The sequence below is a fragment of the Alternaria triticimaculans genome (genome assembly GCF_023758025.1).
Source record: "Alternaria triticimaculans strain BMP 0046 chromosome Unknown scaffold_13, whole genome shotgun sequence".
Taxonomy (NCBI): domain Eukaryota; kingdom Fungi; phylum Ascomycota; class Dothideomycetes; order Pleosporales; family Pleosporaceae; genus Alternaria; species Alternaria triticimaculans.
Window position 1 is genome coordinate 255,639 of NW_026055970.1, and position 15,527 is coordinate 271,165.

At 52.9% G+C, this 15,527-nt stretch overlaps 6 protein-coding genes across 6 annotated transcripts; 2 read left to right on the top strand and 4 right to left on the bottom strand.

The window, feature by feature from the left end:
* Positions 1-1,066: 1,066 nt before the first annotated feature.
* Positions 1,067-2,925, bottom strand: J4E78_007973 (uncharacterized protein; the record flags this gene model as incomplete). Its single annotated transcript, XM_049368576.1, has 5 exons — positions 1,067-1,325; positions 1,380-1,479; positions 1,528-2,388; positions 2,446-2,607; positions 2,667-2,925. 5 exons carry the CDS (start codon positions 2,923-2,925, stop codon positions 1,067-1,069), a joined length of 1,641 nt encoding a protein of 546 aa, XP_049219541.1.
* Positions 2,926-3,806: 881 nt separating this feature from the next.
* Positions 3,807-5,446, bottom strand: J4E78_007974 (uncharacterized protein; the record flags this gene model as incomplete). The annotated part of the gene is made up of 3 exons (XM_049368577.1): positions 3,807-5,195; positions 5,249-5,380; positions 5,426-5,446. 3 exons carry the CDS (start codon positions 5,444-5,446, stop codon positions 3,807-3,809), a joined length of 1,542 nt encoding a protein of 513 aa, XP_049219542.1.
* A 960-nt stretch (positions 5,447-6,406) lies between these two features.
* J4E78_007975 (uncharacterized protein) lies at positions 6,407-7,273 on the top strand (the record flags this gene model as incomplete). Its single annotated transcript, XM_049368578.1, has 1 exon — positions 6,407-7,273. One exon carries the CDS (start codon positions 6,407-6,409, stop codon positions 7,271-7,273), a length of 867 nt encoding a protein of 288 aa, XP_049219543.1.
* A 2,007-nt stretch (positions 7,274-9,280) lies between these two features.
* J4E78_007976 (uncharacterized protein) lies at positions 9,281-10,091 on the top strand (the record flags this gene model as incomplete). The annotated part of the gene is made up of 2 exons (XM_049368579.1): positions 9,281-9,752; positions 9,805-10,091. 2 exons carry the CDS (start codon positions 9,281-9,283, stop codon positions 10,089-10,091), a joined length of 759 nt encoding a protein of 252 aa, XP_049219544.1.
* A 1,890-nt stretch (positions 10,092-11,981) lies between these two features.
* J4E78_007977 (uncharacterized protein) lies at positions 11,982-13,012 on the bottom strand (the record flags this gene model as incomplete). Its single annotated transcript, XM_049368580.1, has 3 exons — positions 11,982-11,987; positions 12,036-12,724; positions 12,778-13,012. The coding sequence occupies 3 exons, from the start codon at positions 13,010-13,012 to the stop codon at positions 11,982-11,984; spliced, it is 930 nt and encodes a 309-aa protein (XP_049219545.1).
* Positions 13,013-14,071: 1,059 nt separating this feature from the next.
* Positions 14,072-15,527, bottom strand: J4E78_007978 (uncharacterized protein; the record flags this gene model as incomplete). Its single annotated transcript, XM_049368581.1, has 2 exons — positions 14,072-15,418; positions 15,468-15,527. 2 exons carry the CDS (start codon positions 15,525-15,527, stop codon positions 14,072-14,074), a joined length of 1,407 nt encoding a protein of 468 aa, XP_049219546.1.

A 15,527-nucleotide genomic window follows, 5' to 3' on the forward strand; every position in this document is an offset into this window, starting at 1 on the left:
CAGCCTCCTCTCCCTGGACCCCACCCTCATCCCCGAAAGCCGCGAATACGCCTCCTACCTCCTCTCCAACAGCCTAACCCTCCTCTTCTCCATCCACTTCCGCGGCCGCATAAACACCTTCGTTCCCTCCGACTGGGACAAGAAAATCCAAGCCCATTTACGCAAATTGGCTAAATCCTTTCCGTGGTTGGGGAAAGTGGCGAGGTATGAAGTGCAGATACTGTGGGAGCCGGTTGATGGGGCGCTGAAGAGTAAAGGGGGGAAGAGGTGTGCGGGGGATGTTTGTGCGGGGTTAGTGAGGGGGGTTACGGGGTTGATGGATGGGAAGGTGGGGAGGAAGAAGGGGTGGTTGGGGGTGGGTGTCAATCTTGATCATGGTTTTGCGGTTGGGAATGCTTTTTCGGACACGAAATTCGGACTGAATAAGTTTCTTGGTGAGGAGCTGGGGTTTAGGACGGTGGTTAGGGAGGTTAGGAAGACGGGGATTCCGCACCACAGGGGGCGTGAGCCTCTTCATCCGGGTTTTCGTGCGGTGGAGAAGGTGTCCACGCTGGAGGAGAAGAGGCTGATTGTATTGGGCGAAGGGAGCGTGGGTTGGTCTGACTTAACGAAGGGGCCGCTGGTTGTGAGGAGGACTACGGGCGTGGGGCTGAAGGGGTCTACGACGGAGTTGGGTAAAGACGAGATGGACTTCCCCATGTGTCATCTCATGGCGGAAATGTGTTAAGATGTAGTGAAGACTACGATGCAACATCAAGATTTCTACGAATGGCTATTGCTCATCCCACTAGCTACCAATAAGTTTGTTCTGGCTGGCGCAGTAACGATGGAAGTCGGTTGCCACATACATAACTACAGACGTTCCAATTTACACTATCTTGCCATCCAACACCCCGTTCCCGGCTCCGAGTACAATTTCTTCCTATGCTCCCCTACTCCGACACTCTCATCTACCTGGCCATCTAACCCACCTCTCTTCTTCCCCTCTCCTCCAACTCCCCTCTCCTCCAACTCCCCTCTCCTCCAACTCCCCATCCACCACTATCCCATCCGCCATATCCTCTCTTTACGCCCAAGCTCCCACCAAACTCATCAGAAAGGCCCCAAGGAACACAAGCAAACAAGCATACACCCTGCGCTTGCCCTTGAGCACCTTCCAACTCTCGTCACTCAAGAAGTCTTCTGACATGAGTTCCACAAGCGAGGCGAAGACGAGGAAACCAGCCGAGATAGCGTTCATGATACCGACGACGAGGAGACCGACTTCAGAGTCGGGCGAGTACAAAGTGTGTGTCGCTATACCGATTGCCATGCCGCCGGGTGTGCTGGGCTTGGTGTTAGTAGGGTAAAATCAGATGTGAGATTGAAGGAGAACTTACGTGCAACCATACGCGAGAGCCATGAGCCAAGGCTGTGCAGCGCGTGGCTTCCATTTGATGTCGGCGATACGTACACCGAGTGCTAGGCCTTCGAAGGTTTCTATTAAGGTCAGTATACAGTCACTTTCAGTTGAGAAGGATGACCTACGATGAAATACGATAGCGATCAGTAGCACGGTGAAATCGTTACCAACTGAAACAGCGAGCGACATTCCAATGAAGATGCTGTGGAACAGGATACCCATTTCCAGTAGAAACACCTGCATTATGGCTTTCTTGTGGATTTGCTCAGGCGTAAGGACGTGATCGTGCTCCCCGGTTTCTTGGTCCTCCTCGATAGCATACTCGTCGTTTGCTTCTTTGCTACGGGCGCCCGGGGTTTCCGCTTCAGATCCGCCCACAGATTCAATGGCATCGAGTCGCTGGCCATCCTCACGGTACCGGGAGAGCGTTCTACTAATGCTCCCGACTCTTCCACGCAAGACGCCTAGATCGCGGACTCGCATGCTGGTATCCGAGTAGGTTCTCTGCATTGCGGGTTGCGGTGGAGCAGGCGCTTCGTTCTCAGTCTTCGGTTCTTCCTTGCGGCGCGAAACAGCCTCAGCGCCCTCGTTACCGCCGCAGACATGTTGGGCTGGAGAAAAGACCATTTCAATTAGGGTGACGAAGAAAACGCTAGCTAGCATAATCGCGCCCGGCATAGCCTGATAATCGGTTGTCCAGAAGCTCGACAGACAGGGGTCGTTCAGTGAGCCAAAAGCGGTAGGAAGTAAATGGACGAAGGCAGTCGCGACTAAGACACCGGTGCCGAAATGCTTCGCGCCGAAAAGGAAGGCAGGTGGGATGCGCAGCCGCGGGAACTTGAGGACAAGCATTGGGAAGGCACATCCAGTGCCTGAAACGAAAAGAATGATGAAAAGGCCGGCGACATGTAGGCCCAGATCGTAGTTGGGCTGGGCTTTGCCATCTTCGCAGGTACTTCGCCTGGGAAGACGCTGGTTTGTCGGGTCTGGGAATTCGATGTTAGTGTTGACGCTTTGACGCCATTGGGGCTGTTCCATCTCACCTTTTGGTAAGAAAAATTTGGGCGTGGACAGATTTCCGGTAGCATAGGAGATCAGCATCGAAGTGCAGATCACCGATACCAGCCACTTCGTCCAGCTGAAGATAGTGGTGGTGAGGCCAGCTTGGTGCTCGCTCACGTGCGCGATTGTTCGGGTGCAAGGTCCTGCCAAAGAGTCAGCATCTCAGCCTCCATCGTTGAGTCATCACGAAGCTGTAACGAACCTTTTGGGGACCCTTTGACACCCTCACCAGTGTTGCTTGGCCTTCTCTTCTCCATCTCTTGGCCATTGAATTCGTCGAGTTCACACCGCCGCAAACTCCGCGTGCCGCTGCGCAGTCGATCTGCTTCTCCCAATTCTCTTGCGTTCGCGATGCCGTTCAGATCCTCGCAGGTCGTCAGATCAGCAGCGAAACGTGGCGGATTCTGGTTCCATCCTGGGTTCCAAAGCACGTCGTCATCGGTCCTGGAAGGGCAGTTCATTTTGGGACCTCGGTTGCCAAGCTCTCCTTTCCGGTCGTGGCGATGATCAAAGGTGCGTTCGGTGGTAGTGACAGCGGTCTAGTCCAGTGGAGCGCGAACGACGAGTTAATATGTTCGAAGGATGACGTGGAGATCACTGGTGATGGAAATAGTCGGGAACATATGACAATCCCAAAGAACTAGCAGTGGTCACTATGGTCGGTTAGCGGCTCTTCCGTCTTGTCGTTGCCCAAACAGAAGCCAGCGCCGAGTGCCAAGACGACCGACCCCAGGCCCGCCACGCGACAACGGCCGAACGGGTGCTCCTTCTTTTGATGGGTCTTGTGTACATTAGCCGTCACTGTTTCAAACTTCATCTTTTGGAGATAATGTATAGCTATGCTTGTTCTCATCATTTTGTCAACAGCTGCGACCACTGCAACCGGATGTTCGGCTTGCGCTTCGACACGTAATGATGCGCGGCCGGTGGAGATCACGAAGAAGATCGGATCCGATGTTGCCCGAAGTAGAGCGATGAGTACCCAGCCGTGCAGCCGATGCCGAAGCGGTAAAGTCTGGGGTAGTCTGGGCCATGTAGTACTCTCAATGCTGACTACAATATGCAAAATTATCTCTCGTTTGGATAATACATGCTGGCGTTGCTTCTAACCTTGGAAGCAAGACCTTGGAAGAGACAAGATCCATATTGTGATCTCTCAAAGGGGAAATTTTCTTTAGCGGGCAAGTGAGCACGCGACCTGCGATCAGCCTAAGCCACGTCTATGCAAAGTCTGAGTAGGTGGTCCAAGACGTGTAATGTATAATATATGCAATTCTTTGAACGATTTTTAACGCGTGTTGAAGCGTTTTCTCATCTCTGTGGTGTCTATGGGTATCTCTCTTCACTGCGCTGTGGTCGTTTCCAACACTTCCAGCGCACCGCCAACCAGGTGCAAGCTTCCAGTCACCAGCACCATGACTTCTGCATCAGCTCCAGCTTCCTTGGCATAGTCTTGAGCCACCTTTCGTGCGGTTACGACTGCCTCTTCGATCGTGCGCAGCACATGCACTTCTGCAGTGCTGTCTATCTCAGACCATGTGTTCGCGAGCGCCTTCTGAACTGCCAGCGTGTCTACGTCCTGCTGATTAGTGTTTATCGAAACGAGGTCAGGCTTGTACCCCTCGCTGAATGTTTGGTTGGTCGTAAAGATGACATGAGTGAAGGGAGACTGTGATCCCGAAGTGATGCCGCTCCGTAGGGCTGTATACAAGGCTTTGGCGAGCGCATTCGCGTCTCGTGTCTGTTGGTTGAAGATCAATATCCGAGGGACCTTTGATTGAGAGGTGGCAGTGGAAGTCGCCAGTGTTATCTGTTCCGCGAACCATTTGCCAGTGACCTCTATGCTTTCCATAGTGTGGGCTCCGTCGATGTGCCATGCGACGTTGGTTTCGCGTCTGATCTCGCATCTACCAGCCCATCGCACTTGTTCCAGACCGCGAATGAACTCAGAGGGGAGCTCAATATGCGGAACAATGGTTGGGTCGGGTACAGAAGTGTGCCCAAGTACTCGCAGATGCGCCGCTGCGGCAGCTATCGCCACGGACGCGTTGATCTTCTGGAAGGCTGCACCTAGCCCAAGCTTGATCTCGTTGTTCGCTAAAGCTGGATGCACATCAATAGTGTGTAGCTTCGCGCCCTTCGCGGCTGCCCGCTCTTCCAAGACTGTCATAGCTTCCTCCTTTTGGCGCACTGTAAATGCGGTACTGCCTTCCTTAAAGATCCCGGCTTTATGCCAGGCTATTTCTGGAAGCGTAGAACCAAGCATCGCTGTATGGTCTATTCCTAGCGTTGTGACGGCTGTGACGGTGGGTTTCGTGAGGATGTTTGTACTGTCGAACTCGCCGCCAATTCCACATTCGATGACAGCCGAGTCCACACCCTCCTTCAGGTATGCGTGTAGCGCCATGAGCGTCAGATAGCGGAAGTATACTGGCTTTGTAGGGACCTCTGCTGGCGCATTCTCCGCCTTTGCCGCTGCTTCCAGCTTGTCCCACACCTCGAAGAAGTATTTCGCGAACTTCTCCTCTGATATCGGTTCATTATCGATCTGTATGCGCTCGCGTACGAATCGTAGATGTGGGGAGGTATAGAGACCGATTTTTGAGGGTGGGGTCTGCGCGTCGCCGGGGGTGGTGTATTGTGATAGGATAGACGAGATGAAAGCACTCGTAGAGCCTTTGCCTTTCGTACCGGCGATGTGTATAGGTTTCAACCGGTCGAACTCTGAGGGCTGACAGCTTCGTCAGTCGCAGTCTTCGGGTGGGGTCAGTGGGAGCCGCACACCTCATATCCAGCTTTGCGACACCATTCGATCATCTCGGGTATCGCTTGTTGGTTCATACCCCGACCAGACTTGCGAATCGCATCCACTATGGAGAAGTTGGACTGAAGCGTGTTCAGCGCCGCAACCGCAGCCTGTGACTATCAGCTCAACCCACATGCGCACTGCTGCTGACCTACCGCGTAGTCGCGCTTCTCCATTTTGGCAGCGTTGTGGTAAAGACGAGCGATTGGTAAACCGCGCAAGAAGCACGTGCGTGTCCGGGCTATGAACATGAGGGCATCTCGAGTGATGCTTGGGAGGCTGTCTGACACTTTTGTTCGTGAGAATACCGCCGATAGCCGATGACGCATCAGCTCGGACCCTCGTTCTGAGATGCCTCAATGGGGCCTGCGATCCCCTGTATATCTCTCTATACCTTCCTTCACTACCAACTCGTCAAGGTCGTCTGCTCAAAGTCTGGAATGGATGGCATAAGTTGAGACCCGTCACTTGCGCCAGATTACGACTTTGTCGTGCTGCATGCCGGGCAGTTCTTAACGCGTCAAAACGCCACTTGACGAACAGTGAACGAAACACAGCCTTCCAATTGTATGCTTTTGCTCAGAGTCGCTGCCTTCGTCTCTGGACTTGATCTGCCTTCTGATTCGCAACAGGTAAACACGGTGAAACGCGTCTTGGAAAGCGTGGTTGTACTATTTACATTAAAGTACATAGTAGCGTGCATCAATTGACCTATTGTAAAATCAGGAAACGATCCTATTGTTCGTCTCAAAGTTACTTCCAAGCACGCTCCACTGGATGCGATGTGATTGTCCGGTTGAAACACAATACCAGGGTTCAGCAAGAGCGATCCGGGCACCGGAAGTAGTCTAGCTCCGGGGGTCAAAGCTCTCTCACTCGATCCATCCGTGGATCCTCGCCGACAGCCAATCCATTGTTTCGACCACAGTCAGCGCCTTTTATCAAACACTGCGCTTCTTCCTCCTCCTTCTCTTCTCCCCATTATCGCGCGGCACGCGAAAACTCATTGATTGACTTCACTACTCTCGTGGCGCATCCGAACACGTTCGCAGCTTCCCAGATTACGCGCCCCTGTCCGTGTCGCGTCGCCCTCACCAACGTCGCTCACCTCCCCTATCACAACCACACGCGCAGCCATGTCGGACTACTCTAAGATGAAGAACGACGAGCTGTCGGCGCTCCTCAAGGAGCGCAAGCTACCTCACACCGGCAAGAAGGCAGAGATGGTCGAGCGCCTGCAAAAAGACGACGAGAAGTCTGGCGACAAGCCTGCCGCTGGCGCTGAAGATGAGATTGACTGGGACGACGAAGCTGATGATGCCGTTGCTGCACCAGCTGCTACCACCACAGCGACAGAAGAGACCGTCATTCCTAACGCAGAGATCGTCGCAAACGCTGGAGGCGAAGGCCAGCCACCGAACCCGCAAGCCGTACCCAACCAAGTCGCCGACATCGACCCTGCGCAAACCGACGACCTGACCATCGATCCGCCCGCGGAAGGCGCCGCCGAAGCCAGCACAGAGCCCAAGCCAGAAGAGAAGAAGGAGCCCACTCCTGATTACACACGGGGTCTTGCTGCCACCAACCTCGACGAAGAGATTGAGAAGCGCAAGAAGCGCGCGTTGAAGTTTGGTACTAAGTTCGAGGACGATGAGGGTCTCAAGAAGCTGGAGCGCGCTAAGAAGTTCGGAGAAGTCGGTCCTCCCAAGGGTCTCGATGAGGCTCTCCCAGAGCGCCGCGAGAAGCGCCAACGAGAGGCAGGTGGCGACGAAGCTGGTAGCAACAAGCGCCGTGAGGGGCGCCGCGATGGCGGACGAGACGGAGGTCGCACTGGCGCTCGTGGAGGACGGAGAGACAACCGCCCTCGTAGCAGGGACAACCGTCCACGCGAGAACACACGCGAGAACAGGACTGGCGGTGGTCCTGGCGGAAGCTGGATGAGCGAGAAGGATAGGGCCGCTGCCGAGGCCAGGAAAGCCAAGTTCGCAAAGCCAACGGCTTGAGCTTGGAGCCATGACATCGATTGTTTTCTGGATTTAACTTCCGAGCGGCCGACGAGCGACCTCGAAGACGGACCTTCGATACGGCGCCTGGACTCGGACTCGGTGGAAGAGCTTGGACAGCACCGGCGCACTCCTTGTATAACATATTTTGCGGGCTACATTCTACCAAATTTGCCGGACCATCTGCGATTGTCGCTTTTTCAGACACATCACGGATACATCAATTCAAAGCTCATTAATCTTCACCGCCGCTTCATCGTCTCTTCGCGATTTACTCTTTGCATATACAGCTACTTGGACTTGTATGGCGAGCCTATGGCATGTCTGTCCGTTGCCAAAAAGATGAAGCTGCCAGCAGACCTTGTCTACATGGCGCAGCTCTTGCCTTCCCGACAGCGCAGCTGGGTCAGTGGTCGACGACGCACGGAAGCCGAGAATTGGTTACCACATGTGACAGATCTATTGAGCAGCTCCGCCCATACTTCTGGTCGCAAATCAATCTTTGCAGCACGCCAACACTTGAACGCTCGCATTCCGCGTTCGTTCACAGCCAGCCACGCATCTGCTGCGATGCAAGTGCATCGAGTTTCACTTGTCTAGTGAACGTACATTGCAGTTCTAGAAGAACCGCATATAGATTGAGTGATTGTGAGGCAACCAAGCGCTGCTACAAGCTTCGGTTGCAAACACGCCGACATTGTGGTCGTCTTTGGTGATGCTAGTGCCGCTCAACGCCTGCGTATTCCCGACCTCGGCATGGGACTATTATCCCCGCACACCAACTAACACCGCCAAAGAGGAAAGAAAACGCCTAGCAAGCGTCACCGTTAAATAGCTCTCAGGCACTAAGGGTGTTTGTGGGGATATTTAGACGGTGGGAGTCCCCGCGCGTAAATTCCGCGTTTCTGATCTGCATTTGTTGTTTCGCCTCCCCTACTTCCGTTGATGTGTTGCTTGGTTCTTTCGACATCAGGATCAACAATCGGACCGCAGCCTACTCTGACTACTTGTTCTGGAACTTTGGACGTGCTGCATGACTCGGAACACAGAGACCGGAATCGGACAAAGAGTCGGAACAATCGTGTGATCGGCATATACCCATGGGAAGAAAATCGGTGACTAAATATTGTGCATCGGCATAGCTAGCGGAGCTTATAAAGGGTCGCCCCGTAGTGTCGAGAAACAAGAAGCTTGACGACGCAGCTTTGCACGCGATGTCCCAATCAGATGTTGAGGAGAAACATGTCGTTAGAGACAAAGCAGTCTCGCAAGAAGACATGAGCCGCCCGTCGTCTTCGATCCACGATGACATCCATCAACAAGAGGAAACGGCAAGCAACCACGAGGTAGTGGGGGACAAAGAAGCGCAAATAGATGCGAGATCAACTGTGACTGCCGAATCCGCTATCCCTCCACCTCCAGATGGCGGACTCCATGCCTGGTTGAAGGTGTTTGGAGGATTCATGATATACATCAATATCTGGTACGTTAACGCTTGCAACATCTCTACATCTCAGATGAAATGAGCTAACACTCCTGCTCACCTAGGGGCTTCACCCTAACCTACGGCGCCTTCCAAACCTACTACCGCACCACGCTCCTCACCTCCTCTACCCCCAGCGCTATATCTTGGATTGGCACCGTACAAGCCTGGCTGCTTATTGTCATCGGCACGCTATCCGGCCCCTTGTTTGATCTCGGTTATTTCCGCAGCATGCTGCTCGTTGGCAATTTTCTAGTCGTGCTAGGCATCATGATGCTTAGTCTGAGTACGCAGTACTGGCAGGTGTTTCTCAGTCAGGGCGTGTGTATGGGCATGGGAGCTGGCTTGTTATACATACCTAGTTTGGCCATGGTGGGAGTGTGGTTTAGCAAGAAGAGAGCGTTGGCTATGGGTATTGTTATGAGTGGGATTGCTGTGGGTATGTCTTCCTCAGCACCATCTCTTTCCAAATACAATGCAACGCGACTAACAGCACGACCCCAGGAGGCGTAATCTACATAATCATGTTCGACCGCCTTACCAAGACCGCTGGTTTTCCCTGGGCTATCCGCGCTATAGGTTTCGTCGCTTTAGCCGCTGCTCTCCTTTCCATTCCCGCTCTGCTCTCTGGCTCCGCGTGGTTGAAGCATAAGCGAAAGCGTCGTGCGCTCTTCGATAAGTCAGCGCTCCATGACCGTCTCTTCCTCGTCTTCACTGCGTGCTCTTTCAGCACTTTCCTCGGCTACATTGTGCCTTACTTCTATATCCCGACGTATGCGCGCGAACGTCTCGGCAGCTCGGAGAGCACGGCGCTGTATATGCTTGTGTTGGCTATAGCGGGCAGTTTCTTCGGGAGACTGGTCAGTGGCGTCGCAGCGCATTGGGTTGGGGCTATCGTCACATGGGGAATTTGCGCGTTTGCGAGTGGGTTGTTGGCACTGGTTTGGATTAGTATAGAGACTGAGAAGAGCTTTATTGCTTTCAGTATACTGTGGGGTACGTTGCTACTATTACCTCATGTGTCACATTGGACTGACTATGAACTTAGGTTTCTTCTCGGCGGCTCTGGTAACCGTACCGTCTGCGGCCTTTGCAAACATCACACCCGATCTTTCGCGGTTGGGGACCAGGCTAGGCATGAGTTGGAGTGTGTCTAGTATTGCTACGCTTATCGGTGCGCCGATTGCCGGGGCTCTACTCAAGAAGACGGACGGGCGCACCAATTTCATTGGGGTGCAGGTTTGGAGTGGCGCTTGTTTGATGGTGGGGACGGGTTGGTTGGTGGTGCTTTGGGTTGTTACTGTGAAGTCGCAGAAGAAGGGTTGGAGAGTTTAGCACATGGAGGGGATGAGCCTATGATGTCTTTCGAAACTCAAAGAACCCATTTGAAGAAACTTTTTCGACATCTCTATGAGCATTTCATCAATACGGCTCGGTGGTCACCATCTCCGATCATTGTGAATGGGATGGAAGCTGATATCGTAGCTCTCTAGTTCGACTTTAAACCCTCAAATTCGGTAGAGTGTGCTAGTTTTGCTGCTTCGCTCGACAAGCCGTGACGGAAGGAACCGGTGGCTTGCTTCCCAGCTGCTGCACAGGCAGGTTTTGGTTTCGGTACCTAGGTGCCATACCGATGACGGCCCGCAATCGGCCCTATATCCTGGCTCGTATCAACGACGGAGTGAACGTCAGCGATGTCGTTGTGTGATGGTTTGCTGATACTATCATGAAGGTGGGACGCTGATGTCTCCCGATCGCGCTTGCATCTCTAACAAGTCCTCACACTCAGTAGGGCTTACTAAAAGCAAAAAGCATATGCGAAAGTGAAGCGTTTAGATCGTCTCCCATTGGGGGCCTGCTTCCTGCCACAAGAGCCCCTCGATCGCGGCTCCACATTTACAGCCCCTGGATCTTAGCCTCTTGGGGTACGACAGCCGGTAGCAGAGCATGATGTTCTCATTCATCATCGCTTCGGATCTAGATGATGTCGCTTAGCCATCCTAACGCTCGTGTTCTGCCGTACACGAGACGCGTGGGTGGCGCGACGCCGTGAAACCCAAGATCCTGCATCACTCCTGCACCCCTACTACTCATTATCCATGTAGCGTGATATCACACCGCTATAGCGTCGGTGCGGAACGGGTCGCTGACCACGATCCCCGCGGCGCGTCGTGCGTTAGTCTTCGTTTCGAGATCTCTTGGGTTCTTCTTCCTCTATCCCAGCCGCTGAAATGAGCTAGCGAGTATCCTTGTATCGCGTGGGGTTGTTGACGTCTCATTACCCTTCTATAGCTGTGCAACGACCCTAGCAAGCGCGTCATCGTGGGTATCACACGAACATGACCTACATGAATGCATGTAATACATCAATAATCATACGACATTTCTCTGGGCAATATCGTTGACCTCACAGCTACCAGGCTGAGGGCGCATCGCCGAGATTTCTCGGCATCGACCATGTTTAAGGAGAAAGTTAAAATCGAAGGTAAAAGCGGCAGTGCTATACCTACTGGATCTTCATTAATTCTTCCAGAACCCCCGTATCGCACGTTGGGCACCGAGGAAGTCCGCCCCACCGTGGCTCGTAACGAAGACGATCTAACGTTCAGCCTGCTTTATGACAGATAAGATTAGGCGACCCGGAGACCCGGAGACCTGGTCAACATTACTTGGACGTCAGCCTTCGATACACGAGATCACTGCGGGTGTTCACTCTAAGAAGAGTGGCTTCACATGTGATTTCCCTTACACAGATCTTCTCGAATTCAACCAATCCATATGGACAACGAGCCGATAAAACTTGTCTGGAGTAGGACGGCGTCATGTTGCTTATTTGCGGCTGGTATAGCCCTAGCCAACGCTCGAGCTTGGTCCAGTTTACGTTTGCGGGAATATGTACGACGGCATTAGGATCTGAAACCGAAAGATCTAGCGCCCCTGTAACCCTGCGCCGCGGGGCTCAAGGCTGTCTTGGTACACAGTACTTGAGGCGATACAACCGGTAATGGACATTGCTCCGCTGTCATCCTCACTTCGATCACCCGTTCCCTATAACAAAACCGAACAGTGGGACACTCCACAACAACGCCCTCGCGTGCAAAGCTGTTGTGACAGCATCATATCACTACGCCACACGGCTGCTCCTCGTGGCATGAAGAAGCGCGGATGACCTCCTAAGAGACTATTTGTGTCGCAAAACTGAAGTCATGTTCCATTTCATAGCTATCAATGCTACACTATATTAGAAATTGATTCGTCATATTGACTTCATCAACGTACTCTGTACGACCCGTTCACAACCATGGGTTCAGTTCGTCCAACCACCGTGGTATCAGTATCCATGCGCACGTGCAGCACCATACCCATGTGCTCGCGCCCATTCAGCGTGTTTGCCGCGTGTTGCGCCAACTCCTTCGAGGCAAACTTGGCGGTTGCCACGCCTTTGAACACGCCGGTGCGGCTATCTCTCATGAGTTGGATTTCGATGGCGTATCCGACGGTTTGCAACAGCAGCGCATTGAGATCGTCGGATGTGCATTTGTAGCTGAGGTTACGAACGAAGATGCCGCGCGCTTCAGTCAAGACTGCTCCACCCCGGACATTGACTGGCATTCCGTTCGTGCTAGTCGAGTATACAGGTGGTTGCGGCAACGCATAAGCTGGGTAAACTGGGGCATGGGTATATGCGACTTGCTGGGGGGGATATGTTTGCATCTGCGGGTACATTGCGTACGGGTACCTGGCCTGTGTTGTCATGTATGGCCCAGATGCTGCTGTCGTGCTCGCGCGGGCGCCGCCAAGTTGGTTTACTCTTCCGATGTCGATGCCACAACGCCCAGTGGAATGGCCTCCTTCGGGCACTTCAGGGAACAATGTGGAGCAGTTGCAACGCATTAATCGGTAACCGTCACCCTTGCGACTCGTTTCCCACACATGCACCAGCATGCCCTTTGAACGGTAGTAGACTTCTACGGATGGAGTTAGCGTCGTGTTACCCAAGTTTAGCGACTTCGGTACGCACTGTATACTGCATCGGCATCCTCCCTGTCCTTGAGACGACACCACCCCTGCATCTCCCCTCGTCGTTGACCTTGGCTGGAATATACATCAGCCCATCCCGGCTGCTCTTTGACCACCTTGCGAAGGTGGTCCTTGAATTCTTGCCAGCCAGTCAAGTATGGAGCATAACGTGTTGTCCCAGAGACGACAAGAAGAAAGTCTTCATCTCCGTACTTCTGAGAATCTGTGTAGGACATTGTTGAAATGTGGGTGTCGCGACTGTATCTGGAGATATCCACCTCCAAGGACACGTCAATATGTAATTGAACTAGAATATGATTGATCAGGGCTCATTCAATAGCAAATCGAAGATGGGAGTTGGGATGAGAACGATCGGGGAACTTGAGATTTTGATCGCGTAGGACGAGATCCGTTCTTCTGCTTTTAAACTACCATCAGCCATGATCTCCCGTTCCGGCATCGTAAGAGTAGGGGTCGGATATCCTTGTGACAGTCGGCGAACTACCTATAGGAAGCCTCCCCGTCCCGGTCTGCAGTCAGATCTGGAGCAAGAGATTGATCCTTGAAGCTCAAGCCATGGCGTTGATGCGGCGTTTTGTCTCGTTTCCACCAGATCTCAAGCTAGCGAGATCGCGGTCCTTAAGGTGCAAGGGTGCATGGCACCGCCATCCCGTTAACGGCGCTAGGTGCCGCGTAAAAGCCGCCACTGGCTTGCTGATAGCGTCATCAACTTCATCTTGGAACATGCAACCGTACCTATTGCATTTCCTGGTTGCGTCGCTACGAGGGTCGTGAGGCAGCTGCTGAGGGATCGGATCGACGTGGGGTGTCGCATACTGCCTTTGCCGATCAAAAAGAATTAATACCATACTTCATTCAGTAAATGAGACATGTTAAAGACCCAGTAATCCTGCCAGTCCTGCTGCTGTCGATTATGATCGGTCTTTGCATGCATTTAGTGATAGAGGCGTTGCGGCACGCCTCGGACGTTGCCGCAGCTATGGCTACTTGCATGCTAGATAGCCGTTGCTGGATGAAGTATAGTAAAGGAACGGGTAAGTGATATCACCTAGGATTAACGTCCTTTAGGGCCTAACTGTTACATCGTTTGGGGACAATAAAGCGCCAACTGTGGGTCAAATCTAGTCGAGTCAGCAACATCCTTCCCAACGAAGGGTTAGCACCAGGAACGAGCTGCACGTTGCCATTCTTACTCTAGAAAGCCATGAAGTACGTATGCATGCCCCTGAGTATGCTATATAGCCTCCATCGAGATGGCATTGCATATGGAAGGATCAAGACGAACTCCAGACGATAAGCTTTTGATCGAACCCCCCACTTATCAAGAACTCGGCCTTCCCTTTGTCGTCTGAACCAGGGGAACTAGGCCCTACCATCTGGCCCGCCCAAAGACATCGTAGCTTTGACCCAGGCTCGTGTGCCTCCAATGATGAGATCAACTTTCCACTCTTGGTTTCAATGCCACGAACCACACCATCATCAGAGCTCACGTACACACCAGAGCCATCAGGTCGCCAGACGAGACGCGGCGTGGAGTAAGCGGTTTGTGGCGCAAGAGTGGAGACATTGACTAATATAGCCGCTTCTTCTTTATCTGCAACGAGCAGCTCAGCCCGGGCTTGCGACGCTTGTGTGACGGGTCCATCCGAGTCTAGACTAGTACCTGTATCCGTCACTGAAGAACGAGTAGGAGGAAGCAGAAGCTTCGCGACCAATAGCTTCATATGCGGCGTGCTGGATGTCGCGATCGCCACAAGATGTGGATTTGTAGGGCAGATCTGGATATCGGATGGCGTGAATGCAACCCAGGCATTGGAATGCGGAGCAAGATTCTGCTTGCCGATCAGGGTGAACGTCGGTGACTCTGGGCTAGGTACAGCGTAGAAATGCAGAAAGGTCGAGTCTCTTCGAGCAACTACCAGGACTGGTGTTCCGTCTCCAGGTAAGGTGACGAATAAGGTCGACTCTGGAATGCTGGGTAACGACAAGGTTGCTATTGGGTCTCCTAGTCGCGGCTGGTCGACATTGGGATCAAGCTGGTATAGGACTACTTTGGCATCCCATCCCGCGCTGGCAACTAGCATGGAACCGCCTTCGGAAGACCAGGTGGAGATTTTGACAACATACTTGGAGTGATCTTTACGTTCTTCCAGTATAGCGTTGGCGGCTGCATCGAACAGCGTCAGCTTGCCAGACATCGAAGCTATCAGCAGTCGTCTGGAGTCTACCGGAACAATGTCTAGAGTTGGAGAACCCTGGAAGCTGGAAATCGTCTGGATGCAGTCAAGCGACGATGTGCTCGGATCCATCAGGTGTAATTGACGATCAGCCGTGGTGACGGCAATATACTGTTGTGTTGCTGTCGTTGATGGTAGTAACAGGTCGAGAACGGAAATGCTGAGTATGTTGGATCGACTCGGTAAAGACTCTACAACTTTCGGCTTAGCAGGCGCCTGAACGGTCCATGCTTGGTTTGCATCATCAACCCCAAGCTTCTCAAAGTTGAGGCTTAGGTCGAATGTCTTCTTCTCTTGCAAGATAGACTCGATAGTGATCGGGTTGTCAGCATCTGAGCCCGTATCCGAAGGCAGGTCGGCTTCCTGAACGAAGCTGTTCAAGGTCTAGGTCAGTGTTAGCACCTTCACATCACCTGGGTAGTGATGACGTAACCTGAGTGTACCCATTCGCTCTCAGATACCGCGCGACAAGTTCTGCTGCAGACGGAAGCAT